The following is a 14,593-nucleotide window of genomic DNA, read 5'->3' as shown; positions in this document are numbered from 1 at the left end:
GCTGGCCGGCTTAGCGAGGGCGGCGGGTGGCTGGCGAGCCGGCGAGGGCGCGGGCGACGGGCTGGCACTGCCAGACTGCAGCCCCGCCGCGGCCTTGGCCGGCTTGGGCGCCGTGGGCGGCGGCGGCGGCTTGGGAGACACGGGCGGCGGCGTGCCGTGGGCGCGCTTCACCTCTGCGGGGAGGAGGAGATTCGCACAGGGGGCGGGAGAGCCCTGCCGCAGCGCTCCGCCTCGCCCTCGAGAACAGCGCTTGCGGACCCCGCTGCCCCTCGGAGCCCCGGCTCCCTGCAGCCGCCAGGGGGCGCGTTTCCCTATGCGTATCTGCTCGGGTCACCGGCTTCCAGACCCTTCTCTGTCCGCACACTACTCCCTCCATCCCCCTTCAGGTGTGGCCTGCTGCAGACACTGGCCCTTGGGTTGCTTGAATACCACGGGGCCTTCGCATGTCTGATCCTTCTGCTTGGAAGCCTGCCCCCTCTCTCTAGTGCTGGGGTGACTTTCAAGCTTGGTCACTCTCAAGCCTCCCAGAGTCCTCTGTGACCCAGCATCGTGCACCTGTCTTCCCTCCAACAGGTGCTGTTATCCATGGGTTTCTGTGCCTCATCCACTGAGCAAGGTGACGAACATCCACCCTCCTCCCAATTTGGGGTCGGCAGTGTTGTCCAATGGGTGGGTGGATGACAGGGTCTGAGGTCTGAGCGCAAGGGTCTTCACCTTGTGCTTCCCACCCCATTCCACCTGGCCTTCCTCAAGTTCAAGAGGAAAACCCCTCAGACCATGGAGTGGGGAGGTGGGGGGGGGGGCTTCCCCAGCTGGCTCCCTTCACCTACCTGGGCTGCCAGGACCTGGCAGCGGCACCTTCTTGGAGGCAGGTGTGGGTGAGCCCTGGATCTTGGGAACAGGCTGAGCCAGCATGGGCTTGGGAGAGACAGGCGGCTTGGCTGGCTTCCGGGAATCCGTGTCAGGCGGGGGCAGCGGGGGAAGGTGCATCAGGTCGGAGGGCGGGGGTTCTGCAGGTGGGGGCGGCGGGGGCAGCTCCGGGGGCCCAGTCTGCTCAGAGGTCGGCCTGCGGCGCACGGTGCCCGTGCCATTCTGGTACACAGACAGTGGCGGCGGCGGCTCAGGACCTGCTTCCCGCTCCTTGGCCTTGGGCCGGCGCTTGACCGTGTCAGACTCCGTCAGGATGAACTTGACGCTCTCCTGCTGACTCTGCTTGGCCCGGATGCGCCTCTTGAGCGTGGCACTGGCCTCCACTCTGGCCAGGGGCGGGCCCTCCCCACTCGCCTCTCCCTTGGCTGGACCTCGAGACCGCTGCCGGGCGCTCCCATCCTCCACAAAGTGGCCGTGGTCTGCAGGCCCCCCTGACTCCCCAGGCGCCCTGCGGGCCGTGGCCAGGAGTCCCGTGACCGGCCCGCTGAGGGTGCGGCGCCTGTTCACCACCTCGCCGTCAGGCCCAATGGCTTCCTTGTGCTTCACCGAGGCCAGCACCGTGGCCACCCGGCCTGGCTCCGGGCTGGCGGGGCGGGGCGTGGGGTGGCCCTCGGGGGGCCTGCGGGCTGCTCGGCCCCCACCCCCAATGGATGACAGCTCTAGCATGGCTGCGATGCTCTTCACGCTGCCAGCGCTGCCTGTGTCCACGCTGCCAGCCAGGTCGCTGGCCCGCCGGCGCTGTGCCCGGACCCCCAGCCGGCCATCCTCGGTCCCAGCCCCTTCCGTCTCAGCATCTGGCGCCGACTCATCTGCCAGGTTGGCGCTGGCCATGGCTGAGCTGGAGCGCTTGGGCGGGGGCGGGGGCGGCCCCTTCTTTCGGGGCCGCACCGCGAAGGACTGGCTGCGGTTGACGTTCTTGTCGGTTCCAGCGGGCGCTCGCACCGAGTGGCTACGGCCCACGCGCCGCTGGACGGTGGCGTAGGGCCCTGCGGCGGCTGGCACCAGCAGCTCGTCCCGCTCTGGCTCGCTGTCGGATGCCGCATAGCGATTCAGGCTGTGGGCACGCTTCTTGGGCCGCCCTGGCTCCGCGTCAGCCTCCGGAGGCAGGCACAGCGTGGGCACGGGCGGGGGGGCGGCCGCGGGCACAGGCACGGGCCCGGGAGCGGCCGGCCCTGCGTCGCTCTCCACGGGCTGGGGCAGCACGTAGGCAAAGCCGCGGTGTGTGGGTGACTGAGGCAGCGAACGGGGTGACATGGGTCGTTCTGTTGGTGGCAGCAGCTGCGGGGTGGGCTTCACCTTGGCTGTGGCTGGGGCTGGACCATGAGGCCCCCCCAGGGCTTGAGGGGAGCCCGGCTGGGCTTTCGTGGGCGTTTGGGGAGGTGTGAAGTGGCTGGCACCTGGCGGAAGGACCTGCCGCGGCTTGCCAGGCACCGGAGGCACGCTGGCCCGCTTGACGCTGTGGCCGTGGCGGCTGGGCCGGGTCTCCTTGGGTGGGGTGCCAGGGGCTGGCCCTTCGTCCAGCAGGTACTCCTGGCTTCGTGACATGGGGCTGCCGGGCCCAGGGGGCCCGTCCCCCAGCAGCTCCTGAGAGCTGCTCATGTGCCGCGCCTGTCCACCCAGGCTGGGCTCCTGCCGCACGGAGGCCCTCGGCGTCGGGGGCAGGTGGTTGGAGGGCTTCTCGGCAGTGGTGGCGGTGGTGGCGGCGGCGGCGGCGCCCCCCTCGGCCGGGCCAGTCATGGCAGCCTGCAGCTCACCACTGAGCTCGCTGTCCTGGAAGGTGGTCATCTTGGGAGACTGGCAGTCAGCCGGGGCAGGCTCGGGCGGGGGAGGGGACTCAATGGCCATCACCTCGAGCGACTGCGGGGCCTTCCGGCGCAGGGGTCCCCCCTCGAACTTGGCGTACTCTGCCTTCTGCAGCTCCGCCAGTTTCCTCACTGCCAACATCAGCTTCTTCTGGTGGCCTGGGTAGGGCATGGGCAGGTCAGGCCGGGGAGGGCGGCAGAGACCAGAAGGCGGAGGAGCCCGGGGCCGGGGGCCTCACCCAGCTTGGTGATGCCGATCTCCTGTAGGTCTTCCCAGGTGATGTCGGTAATGAAGTCGATGTTCTCATAGCCGTTGTCCACCAGCACTTTGTAGTACTGGGCCAGGCCGATCATGGACAGCCACACAGCCAGGTTCGCCTGTGGAGCAGGGGACACGGAGGGCAGCCCGAGCTAGCTGTCCACACCCTGCTCGCTACTCCGAGCTTTCGGGGGTGGGGGCACCGGGCCAGCCTGGCACAGACAGACAGAAGGACGGATAGACAGGCCAGAGGTGTCAGCTTCAGAGACAGCGCGACCTCAGTAGGAGCCCAAGGCCAGCAGCACACACGCATGTGCGAGCACACGCACACACACACAGGGGTGACCCTATCCTCGGGACACCGTTTGGGGGGGGGGAGCAAGAACGAGCTTCCTCACCTGCCAAGGCAGCCGTGGGGACGGCACCCCGGTGGACACGCCTTGCACGTCATAGACACGGACACACGGCACCACCGACCGGACACGTGTACGCACACGGTGCATCCCAGCCATACGCGGGCACCAACACTCTCCACATCACGCGCACACCCTCTCGCCACTTCCACACCCTCACTGGGCACACGTCATGCACGCGTGGAACTACCCGTGATGCTCTTTACCCAGAAGCACGTGGTGGCTCCCTGAACCATGTCCACCTGTGCACACTCCCAGCTGGATGTCACTCGCCCACCAACACGCAGCACACTTGGTCACCCTTGGGTGCACAGAGCAAAGCAGGCCCGCGGGACGGGGACCTGCTCGTTGGGAGCACCCCCGAGCCGCCGACGGAGCACGCTGAGCATGAACCCGCCAGTCGCCGACCCACAGCCCTGGGGGCTCCGGGTGGCCACAGGATCTCTCCTCAAGCCCAGCCCGAGGCTCAGAGAAGCAGCGTAGATTCCACAGGCCTGGGGCCCGCCTTGCGCAGGCCCAGAACCTGTCACACCACGGGTTGACGGTCAGCCACGGCACGAACCGTGGTCTGTGTGGGCGTCCGCCATCCACACAGCCAGCGCGTGCAGTGCGATGTGTGGGTGTGTGCACGCAGTCGTCAGCGGGCGCCTTGGCTATATTTGGTGCACGCGTGCTGTCTGTACACACGAAGCAGGCGGACACCCTCCCCGCGCACGTGTCTGGGTGCACACGCATCCGTCAGCACGGGGGCCTCTAGCGTCTGGGTGGGTATGCGGTGGGCAGTGCTGCGGGGTGCCAGGCGGGTGCCCGGGTGGCTGCCCGGGTGTTGAGGGATCTTTGCGGGAGTGCATACTGGAAAGGGGCACCCTCCCGGCTTCAGGCTCCCCTTGCCCTGACGAACCCCAGAGGCTGTCACCCCTGCCCCCAGAAGGCTGGCTCCAGCACCCGTGACAGATAAACAGAGGCCATCCTCTTTTCTCTCTCTGGAGCCCCGGAGGGCGGGTGAGGGCTGTAGCCAGGGAGGCAGTCTGTCTGTCTGTCTGACCATCCTGGGCACAGCCACTGGGGTGCAGGGAGCCTTACGGGTTTGTGCTCAGGCAGCCAGTCGGGAATGCTCAAGCCGCTGATCTCTGCGGTGATCTTCTTCCGGTGGCCTGGCTTGGTGACCCCGATGGCCGTGAGGTCCTAGGTAGAGGAGAGGCCCGTTAGCAGCAGGCTGGGGGCAGGGGGGCCATGTCGGTCGTGACCGGCGGCCAGCCTTTGGGCAGCCCACCTCCGGGGTCATGCGGCTGATGGTGGGCAGGTCGTAGCCAGCGCTGATGAAATTGGGGGCATAGAGTTGCAGCTGGAACGTGGCGAGCCACTGGCCGACGGCCTCGGCGCTCTGGAAGACACAAGGCACCCGCTGCAGGCTCGCTCGCCTGCCCGCCCACCGGGCGTGCGTGCACCCCGGCCGCTGCGCTGTCTCCTTCTCTGCTCAGCAGAAGGCCTCGGCCGCTCGGTCTGCCGTCCGCCGGTCCCCCTGTGGCCGGGCCTGGGGCGGCCTGGCACCGGTGCCGCTCCTCACTGTGTGCTCCCCGACGCCGCCGTCGCGAGCTCCGTCAGTGTCCTGGCCTCCTCCCGTGGTCTCCACCAGAAGAGTCCAGCTGCTGTCCGTGTCATGGGCTTCCCTGACCATCCCCCCGTTCCTGCACCAGGGACACCCTGTGGTGCAGCCCCGTGTAAGGGGCTCGGGACCGGGGCCTCGGGTGGGGCGCCTCAGCACAGCCCCCACACTCCCTGGCGGGTGGGCTCCGTCCAGGGGCATGGGGGAGGAAACAGCCAGCCGCTCGCACCTTCTCAGCACATGGGGCCCTGCTCACCCCCCCGCCACACACACACACACACACACACACACACACACACACACACACACACACACCTGGTCTTGCCTCACACCCGCAGCCTTCTACACGCACATACACAAGCACACGTGCCCGGCTCACCATTGCCACCCGCACGCAGGCACGTCCCCTGCTCACCTCACACCCACGTCTCACTGCCAGGACGCACTAGCTGACACACATGACCCACGCAATAGATGACAGCTACACACACAGACTGACAGACGGACAGAAGTACGGGCCTGGCCTGTCAAGGGCCCCCCGCCACGCCGTGGCCAGACCACGCAGGCTGCCCGGGAGCCCCTCCCTGCTGCCAGCCCCGGCCCTGTACCTTGCCCTCCGAGGCTGGCTCCAGCTTCCTGGGTGGCTGCTCCCCATACACCTGCCCTGCGTGGGCCGCTGGGAGCTGGGACCGGGCTGCACCTGGAGACAAGAGGGCGTGGTGGGGCCGGGGCCGCCCGGGGGGCCACCTCCTCGCCAGGCTGGCAGTGCCGCGTCCTTGCTCTTACCTGTGGAGCCCTCTGGAGGCTTGGCGGGGCCGTCCCCAGGGCTGGACTCAGAGACCGACTTCTGCGACAGGACCGTCGCCAGGAGCTGCAACCCAGACGGGATGGCTGGCCAGCGCCGCTCTGCACCCAGGCGGCCCCGGCCCTGCCCCCAGACCACCTACCTTGACCCCTTCGGAGCCCGCATGCAGGGTGTGGCCCCCACTGCCTCGTCCACCAGCCACGCTGCCCAGGCTGCCGCTGCGGTCCCCACCTGCCAACACGAGGGAGCACCCTCCGTGGGTGCCGGCCCGGCTGCTGCCTGGGAAGCTCCGCTGCCCTGCTCACCGGGGGGCCCCCCCACGTACCTGCAAAAGGCTTCCTCAGCACCCAGATCTCCTCGGGGGGCGCAGAGGGCCCCGGTGAGCTGCCTGCCTGGGATGGGCTTGGTTCAGTACCTGCCCGAGAACCTGTGGACCAGGAACAGCCTCCTGGAATGTCAGACCAGCCGGGTCCGGGGGCCTGACATGGAGAGGGGGGTGTCCCTGGCCTGTCTGGCCCTCGCTGTCTCCAAGGAGCTGAGAGAACCTCAGAAGACCCCCTCCGCACCCTATACATTTGAGAGCAGGAGAACGGGGCAAGAGGGCCCAGGCCAGGCAGTCCTGCCAGTGGCCCTGTGGTCCTGGGTGGAGAGAGCAGAGGGTGTACCTCCTCTCTGCCAGGGGAGCAGGGAGGGGGAAGAGGGCCCCAAAAGCCTAGATGACACTGGGCAGGCTGGCCACGCCTCCTAACTGCCCCCCCCACACACACACACCGTACCCTCACCCCACCTGTCAATGTCCTCATCCTCTCTAGGAGGTAACCCTCTCGGTGGTCCCCGTCTGAAAACAATCCATGCCCTGTGGATTTGCCCCCCAACCCTCTCACTCACTCTGCACCAGCCATGCTATGCTGGCCTCCTCTGGGACCCTTATGCTCTGCTCTGCCTCAGTGCCTTTGCATATGTGAGCCCTGCTGTCAGGATGCTGTGCCTGGGGCCAGCCCCTCCCATTTCTCAGGGGCTTCTCTGAGCACCCTAAGAAGCAGGTCTCCGTCCACGTTCCCTATGGCATTAGTCGTCACGTCTGTTCGTCTATTTACGCCACTGGCCCCTGCTCCCCTCCCTTCCCAGAGGTGAGCTCCTTGAGAGCAAGAATGACGCCCATCATTCTTGGACGTCTGGGTCACCGTCTATTCCTAGTGGCTGGTGCACAATGTCTATTAAATAAATGAAGGAAAAGGTGTGGGGGTGCTGATGAGAGCCGGCACGACCCCACTCTGGATCCCACACCTAGGAGTGGCCCTGCCACCCAACACACGTGCACCGGCTTCCTCCGGGCCCCCAAGCCCAGGCCTGGGTGGGACTTGCCTGCTCGCTTCACGATGGCCTCGCCCAGGGACGACGGGAAGTAGCCCACCCGGTCGTTGCCCGTCCGGTTGTCATGGATACAGCCCTTCCACCGGCCATCCGGATGCTGCTCTAGGACCTGCCAGATGAGGCGGGGGGGGGGGGGGGGGGCGGGCTCAGGGGGACACCCCACAGGCCCAGTGGGCGGGTGGCCCCCAGACCACCCAACTGCTGCACAAGGTGTTATGGGCGTCACGTCCGGGGTCCCGCCCACCCTTGCCCGCGCAGCCCCGGGCCGCCCTTACTGTGATGATGTCCCCAGCTTTCACGTTGAGGCTGGTCAGGTCGTAATTGTTGCAGTAATCCTTGGTCGCCCGGACCTGCAGGGCCGCCGAGGCCTCTGGGGACACAGGAGACAGACCCCCCCCCCCCGTCCTTCGAGCTGGCCTGACCCAGCCCTGCCCCCCCCATTATCCCCAACCCCCCCCCCCAACCCCGCCCTGGTCCCACCTCGAAGCAGTTGTTTGATCTCCTTGCTGGCTTGGGATGTGGTGAACTGGTGCACAATGTCCAGGGCCGTCTGGCTGTAGGTGTTCCTCACGTGGGCATTAATCCCATTCTGTATGTGCCAGAGAGTGAGGCCCGTCAGGAGCCCCCATGCCCCCACCTGCCCCAGCTCCCCCGGCCCCCTGACTCACATCCAGCAGCAGCCGGACCACTTCTGTCTTCCCGCAGAGTGCGGCCTCATGCAGGGCCGTGCCAGACTTGGTCTGGCGGTTTATGTCGATGCCAGCTTGGAGGAGGAGTCTAGAAGGAGGGTGGGCGGGTGGGAGTGGGCAGCGCCTCGTGGCAGGAGCTCCGTCCCATCCCCCCATGGGGCCCCAGGTCGCAGGCCCTGAGGGTGAGCCAGCCCTGCCCTGCCTCCCGGGCAACAGGGGGTCTGACAGTGACCAAGCACTGGTGCAAGTGCTGGCCTCGTGCTAACCCGTACGGCGGGGTCTCGGAGAAGTCAAGTGTCTCCACGAGGTCGCCCAGCAAGTGTCAGGGCCACAACCTGGGCTTGGGGCTGAAGAAGCCACCCCCCAGACCCCTCCAGTGCATCCTTTACGTGGGTGGCCGGAGGCATCCTTTGCACGCGGAGGCCTGATGGCATCCCCTCGGCTCCCTGGCTGCTCCTGTCGCTAAACCGGGAGCAGGAAGCCCACGGCCGGGTCTCCCTCCCCCCAGCCGCACTCGGCCATACCTGATGATGTCAATGTGGCCGTTCTTGGCTGCCAGATGCAGGGGGCTGGTGCCGTTGGGGTCGGTCGTATCCCCCGGCCGGGGCTCCAGCAAGGCCGCGCACATGTTGCTATTTAGAAGCAGCTGGACCACCTTGAGGAGGGGTCAGAGAAGGGGGGCCCGCACATGGGGCGGGAGGCTGCAGGCGTGTCTCCCCTCCCCCACCCCAGGAGGGAAGACAGAGCAGATGGAGTCCCACCCGGCTCTCTGGGGACACTTACCCCAACGCGGCCGAACTCACAAGCCAGGTCCAGGGGCGTCTTCCCCGAGTTGTCCACCATGCATGGATTGGACTGGTGCTGTAGCAGCATTTCGGACTGTGGGGCCGCAGGGCGCAGTCAGACTCGAGGGCGGCCGCTGGGCTGGCACCGCCCGTGCCAGGGCCCTCCCCACCCCCACCCTGAGGCGTCCCTTACCACATCATAGTGACCGTGCTGGGCTGCCAGGTGCAGAGGGATGTGGCCCTCGTCAGACGGGATGTTCACCGCCGAGCCCGCCTTCAGCACCAGCTTCATGGGCTCCTTCCGGCCCTGCCAGGCCGCATAGTGCAGCGGCCGCATGCCTAGGAGTGGGCAGGGGGCCCGTTGGGAGCCAGCCCTTGACCCTGGACCCAACCCAGGCCCGCAGGATACTGATCCCATGGAATCCCGCTTCCACCCAGATGGAGACTCCGGACTGACACCTCAATCATGGGACCATTCAGGTCTCTAGAGACACTACCCCTGACCTTGACCCCCTGATCTGGCTCCGAGGTCCCTATCAGGCCTTGCCTTTGTTGTCCTTGATGTCCACAGCAGCCTGGGCCTCCAGCAGCAGGGTGATCAATTCTGTGTTGCCGTTCAGGGCCGCGTGGTGCAGGGCCGAGAAGCTGCAGCGGGCGACAGGCATGAAAAGGCAAGGACCCGGGCACCCCGGCCTTCCGCAGGAGCCCCCCTGGAACCCCTTGCCAGCCGGGCATCTCCCTGGCTGAGAACTCACCCGTCTGGGTCCTGGAAGTTGACATTGATCTTCTTGGTGGAGCCCAGGAGCTCTAGGGACGGGAAAGTGACAGTGAGGGGGGCTCTGCCCAGCCCCTCCAGGCAGCCTAAGAGCAGGCAGAGGGTGCTGGCTAGCTCTCTGGCAGGCTCAGAGCCAAAGCTATCTTCAGTCTTTAGCCGGAAAACATTTCGTCTCTGTCCCCTGCACTCAGCTCCAGGTACCAGCTTTTGGACTGAACTAAGGCGTTGGTAAGTTCACAGAGCCAAAGGCTCCAAGCCTGTCCCCACCGGGGGAAGGAAGCCAGAGCTGTGCACCCACACAGGCACACACATGTGCACATGTACCCCCTCCCTTGGGACGCTGGCTAAGCACCTGCCGATGGAGGGAGGGAGAGAGCCGGCACAATCTGTTTCTCCAAAGGACCCAGATGGGGCCGGGGGTGGCCTGGGAAGGCTGGAACACCCGGAAATGGGGGTATCTCTGGGGGAAGATCTGCATTTTCAGGGTGCAGCCTCCCCCCATTCCCAGCCCTGGGCCTGCCCGTGTGGTTGAGTCCCACCTGGCAAGGCAGGAAGGGGAGGCAGGCTGGTGGCCTGGTGCCCCTGAGTGACGACACAAGCATGGCCACCACATCTACAAGGGCCCACTGGGGCACTGGGATCAGTCTGCCTGAAGCCCGAGGGGCCCAAGCCCTCCCTTTGGGTCCCTAGTCTCCTCCCGAACCGCGCCCCCCCCCCCCCACCCAGGTCCTGGCCTCCACCAGCTGACTGTCAGAGGAGGGGAGCCCACCGAAACCCTCCCTGTGGGCTCGGTTCCAGCCGGACTCAGGCCAAGCCCCTGCCTGTCTGGGCCATGGTTACATAACCCATTTGTGGGTCAGTCGCTCTGTGAGGGAGGGGCTGGCAGGACAGAAGCCCCTTTGTCCAGGCCCAGGACAGGGATGGAGGCAGGGGCCCCCAAGAGCAGGAAGCCAAGGGAGTCGAGTCACAGAGGGGCTGCTCCAGGAGCTGCTTGGTGACCCACAGCAGCCCCCACTGCCCCAGCCTTGGCTCTCAGCCTCGAGGGCCCACAGAGCCCACAGAGTCAGTAGGGCTCAAATTCAGAGTCTCACTGGGCCCTTACTAGCCCTATAGCCCTGGCCTTGAGCTCAAAGGGAGCTAATGGGGCCAGCCTCATAGGCTTAAGTGTGCGTCCACCCTTAAAGCATGAAGGGTCTGGCAGAGAGTCGCCTCCATAAGTGGCAATTACTAGTTTTAGCTCTGTGGGAATCCCACCCCCAACCTCTCCAGCGAGGGGTTTCTCCTGCACAGAGTAGAGCAGAGCAGAGGCTCCTGGGAAAGAGGCGTCTCCGCTGCCCCACTCCCGCCCTGCTCACACACTTTGGGGCACTGATGTCCATCTAAGGTGGCAGCAAAGCCACCCTCCCCTCAGTGGTCCAGGCCAAAACCTTGGAGTCGGCCCTGAGCGCCCGATAGTGTCTCCATCAGCAAGTCCTGTTTGGCTCCACCTTCAAGACGACCTCCGAATACACTCGGGGTCCTATTATTCTCCCCACGGTCACTGTCACCACCCTGACCAGGCCAGCATCTCTCAAAGGATCGCTGCCATCACCTCTCCACTGGCATCCCCACTTGTACCCTGCCCCTCAGTCTGTCCTCTGTACCACTGAGGTCAGGGGGACCCTGTTAGAACCTGTCACATCCCATCACTCCTCTCCTGAAACCCTCCAACAGCTCCTGTGTCACTGGGGGCGAAGACCAATGCTGGCCAATGGCTCACAGGACATGGCCCTCCTGCTTCACTTTGACTTTCTCATCAGCCCTCTTCCAGCCACACAAGCCTCAGTGATGGTGCTACAGCACACTGGCGGCCCCTGCCACAGGGCCTTTGCACACACTGTGTATATGGTGGAGGGGGGCTGCTTTCCCCCCATTTATCCCCATGACTCTCTCCCTTATGTCATTCAGGACTTTATCCAAATGTCACCTGCTTGGAGAAGCCCCACCGGGCTCCCCATCTAGAATGGCAACCCCCTTCCTGTCCCTATCTGTTGTGTTTCTGTCTCTGGCCCCTATCAATACCGCCTAATGATTGTTGTCTGTCTCCATCACTAAACAATACGATCCAGAAGGATGGGGTTTTTATCTATTGTGCTCAATGCCGTATCCTGGGTGGCAGAAACAGTGCGGGGCCCATATGAGATGCTAGGTAAATTGGTGCCGGAACAGATACCCTGGATCCCCAACATTGCTGTCCCGTAGCACCTGCCCCCTGGGGGCCATGCTCAGGATGTTCTCTTCTAGAACACTCTGCCCAGCTCTGATGTTTGCTCCCCCTTCTCGTTAATTCCAAGGTAGCCAGGTCTCCCCACCCCTCTCACCTGGCCACACCTGCAAGCATTGAAATTTTAGAGGGGCTGGAGGTCAAGGCCCCAGAAGGAGCATAGACACCAGTGGGGAAGGGCAGTCCCCATCAGGAAGACCACTCCTTACACGAGGGGGGAATCCCGCTGAGGTCCCGTCACCCCCTCCTCGCTGCAGGTCTCCTCAGAGGGGAAAGTAGCTGGAATTGGTGGAGGGGAGCCCGGGATCTTGGAGCACCCCCGATTCCTGTGGTGGGCCCCGGGCTCACAGGGAAGTCACACAACCGAAGCCTGCCTGGGGTTGGGGAGGCGCAGTTCACAGAGACAGGCGCTCTGTGTGACGCTGGAGCAGGCACGGCTGGAGGGGCCTGAGAGGCAGGGGAGAAGGGGGCAGGGGGGGACGCAGAGGTCCCCCTTCTCTGGTCCACAAGGGCCCAAGTCCTGCAGCCTCCACGTGGCCGATGTACATAAACTTCGTCCCCAACCTGCCCCATGTCTTGGGCTCTCCCAGCTCTGGTCACCCAGTCCTCTCACCACTTTCCTGGGACCGTCCCTGCCCTTGAGGTGGGCCCCAGACTCCAAACTGCAGAGGCCCAGGCAGGGGGTGGGGGTGGGGTCTCAGCCCCTCTCGCACGCTGCCTTTGTGGCCTCCCTCCAGCCCTGCCCAGATGCTCCTCCAACCACAGAAGCCACTTGTCTGCCAGCCCCACAGAGCCACATCTGTCCCCTCTAGGGATGCAGTCCTGGCCTCTGACGCCAGCACAGGGCAAGGCGCTCTCGCACCTCCCCGGGCCAGGCAGGGCCAGGTGGTCTCCCCCCTGCCCCCCACCCCAGGCAGGGAGCTCTGGCCGGATACCGCAAGGAAAGTATCAGCGGGCCAAGGTGAGACGAAACAGGCATGTTGGTCTGTGGCGCGCGGTGAATTCGGGGAAGGGGAGGTGGGGCCAGAAGAAAGGGCACAAGGCCAGCCCCACCCTGGCATTCTCCCTCCGGAGCAGCGTCTCCTTCCCCTCAAGGACAGCCGCTGAGGGTCCCGGTGCCTGAGCGTGTGAGAGGAGGCCTGCTTGGAGGCAGACCCTGGGGCAACACTCAGGGCTTGGGGTGGAGGGAAGGTACCAGAAGTGGGTGGAGGCCACAGAAACAACTATCCAGGGAAGACGTCCGGAGTCCGGGGGTCCGAGAGAGCACCGCTGGATGCCCCCCACCCCACGGCCCCAACTCCAGCCTGTACTTTGCTGAATCAAAATACATCTTACTCCAAAGCAGGCCAGCGTTGCCATGCCAACCGAGCTAATTCACGGAGGGATTTCTCTGTCTGATTTATTACGCCCGCCCCTGTGAGTCAGAGAGCCCAGATACGGGGCCCAGGGCAGGTGTCTCTCCCAGAAAGCAGACCATGCAGGGACAAATGCGAAGATCCAGGTACAAGTCCCCACACCTTCCCTGGACGGCCCAATCTGATGCCCCGGCTTCCCCTGAAGCCCGTCTGGGGCTGCCTAAGGAGACAGTCGCAGCACTTCCCGAGCACGTATGAAGTACCTGTTCTTCGTGCGTGCTCTTCTGTGAGGCAGGCACCAAAACCGCCCCCATCCTACAGATGAGGAGACTGAGGACTGGAGAGCCCGAGTCCTCGGTTCCCAAGGTCGCGTGACCACTAGGTGGAAACCTTTACCTTGCCTTCCCTCCCTTTCAATCCCTCCACCTGCTTTCAAGGCTCGGCTAAGGCTGCCTCGGCCTAGAAGCCCTCCCCTTCTGAGCCCTGAGGCCGTGAAGCTGACCCCAACTAGCAGACCATCCCCGGGCCTGGAGAGCACAAGACAGAGCCAGCCTGTATATATGTGCCCTGGGTTACCTACAGTCCCCGGGGGGGGGGGGGGGCGGGCGGGCGAGGGGAGAGTGAGGCACCCAGACCACACGTGCCACCCTGCAGAGTCCTGCCCGCGCCCGCACAGGTGCCCTGACACACTGACATGGCCATACGTGCGCAGCCGCACACCCAGCTGGTCCACACACCCATCCATCCATCTCCGGTGGCCCCCGGGGAGGCTCTGGGCTGAGCTGGGATGAGTGCTGGGATCAGGACTCCAAGCTCCCAACCTTTCCCAGGGGCCCTCACAGCGCAAGCTCAGGATGGCCACTGGGAGCCCCCTCCCCCCACTGCCCAGCCCCTTGCCCAGCAGGGAAGCCAGAGAGGACCAGGGTCTGCGGCAGGGTCTGCACCTGCCTGGAGCACAGGCTTGCCCTGGGCTGGGCGACCTTGGGCCTCTGCTCCCGCATGAGTAAATGGCCCCCAGCCGGCCATGCCTGGGCAGCCACACCCCCAACATGGTCCTGCCCCCCATTCCCTGCAAAGCGTGTTATTAAACATGGGGCGGGGAGGGGGTCTGACAGGGACTGTCAGTCCTGTGGTGGCCCCTCACCGCCAGGGCCCCCTCCCTCCCTCCACGGTGGGGAAGCGGGGCGGGGGGGGGGTGGCATCTGCCTCGCCCTTTGACGGCCCAGCAAAGCCCTCCAGCTGTCAGCCCGTAGCCCGGGAAGGGAGGGGGACGCCTGCGGCCAGGTGCCGGCTGGTTGGGGGGGGGGGCTGGGGGACGGGCCGGAGGCGGGGGTGCGGACCGAGGGTCTGGGCGCCGCTGGCCCCGCCCCGCCCCCGGGGACCCGACAGCATCCCCCGCGCCGGGAGGGGTGGGGGGCCGGCGCCCGAGGTGGCCCCCGCCCGCCCGCGCCCCCCGCACTCACTGGCCTTCCCGGGCCGCGGCCTCTGCAGCAGCCTCTGCGCGGTCCCCACGTCCTCCGCCTTCACCGCCTGCACC

The 14,593-nt window shown here is 65.7% G+C and overlaps 1 protein-coding gene across 1 annotated transcript in view; it reads right to left on the bottom strand.

Annotated features, from left to right (window-relative positions):
• The window catches only part of CASKIN1 (CASK interacting protein 1), a 16,918-nt gene extending 2,331 nt beyond the window's left edge, over positions 1–14,587 (bottom strand). The window contains exons 1-19 of the mRNA XM_040458685.1: positions 14,520–14,587; positions 9,419–9,470; positions 9,211–9,308; positions 8,857–9,002; positions 8,662–8,757; positions 8,403–8,533; positions 7,858–7,966; positions 7,670–7,778; positions 7,465–7,559; positions 7,181–7,298; positions 6,141–6,242; positions 5,958–6,046; positions 5,797–5,881; positions 5,619–5,710; positions 4,678–4,788; positions 4,488–4,589; positions 2,972–3,110; positions 831–2,891; positions 3–173 (exon numbers count right to left, since the gene is read on the bottom strand). Coding sequence (XP_040314619.1) covers positions 3–173; positions 831–2,891; positions 2,972–3,110; positions 4,488–4,589; positions 4,678–4,788; positions 5,619–5,710; positions 5,797–5,881; positions 5,958–6,046; positions 6,141–6,242; positions 7,181–7,298; positions 7,465–7,559; positions 7,670–7,778; positions 7,858–7,966; positions 8,403–8,533; positions 8,662–8,757; positions 8,857–9,000 — 3,754 coding nt within the window. The 5' untranslated portion in view covers positions 9,001–9,002; positions 9,211–9,308; positions 9,419–9,470; positions 14,520–14,587. The remainder of the gene's footprint in view (positions 1–2; positions 174–830; positions 2,892–2,971; positions 3,111–4,487; positions 4,590–4,677; positions 4,789–5,618; positions 5,711–5,796; positions 5,882–5,957; positions 6,047–6,140; positions 6,243–7,180; positions 7,299–7,464; positions 7,560–7,669; positions 7,779–7,857; positions 7,967–8,402; positions 8,534–8,661; positions 8,758–8,856; positions 9,003–9,210; positions 9,309–9,418; positions 9,471–14,519) is intronic.
• Positions 14,588–14,593: the final 6 nt, after the last annotated feature.

This window comes from Herpailurus yagouaroundi, unplaced genomic scaffold (genome assembly GCF_014898765.1).
Source record: "Herpailurus yagouaroundi ecotype Mexico unplaced genomic scaffold, PumYag 222, whole genome shotgun sequence".
In the NCBI taxonomy this organism is placed as follows: Eukaryota; Metazoa; Chordata; class Mammalia; order Carnivora; family Felidae; genus Herpailurus; species Herpailurus yagouaroundi.
This window is presented reverse-complemented; position numbering and strand designations above follow the sequence as displayed.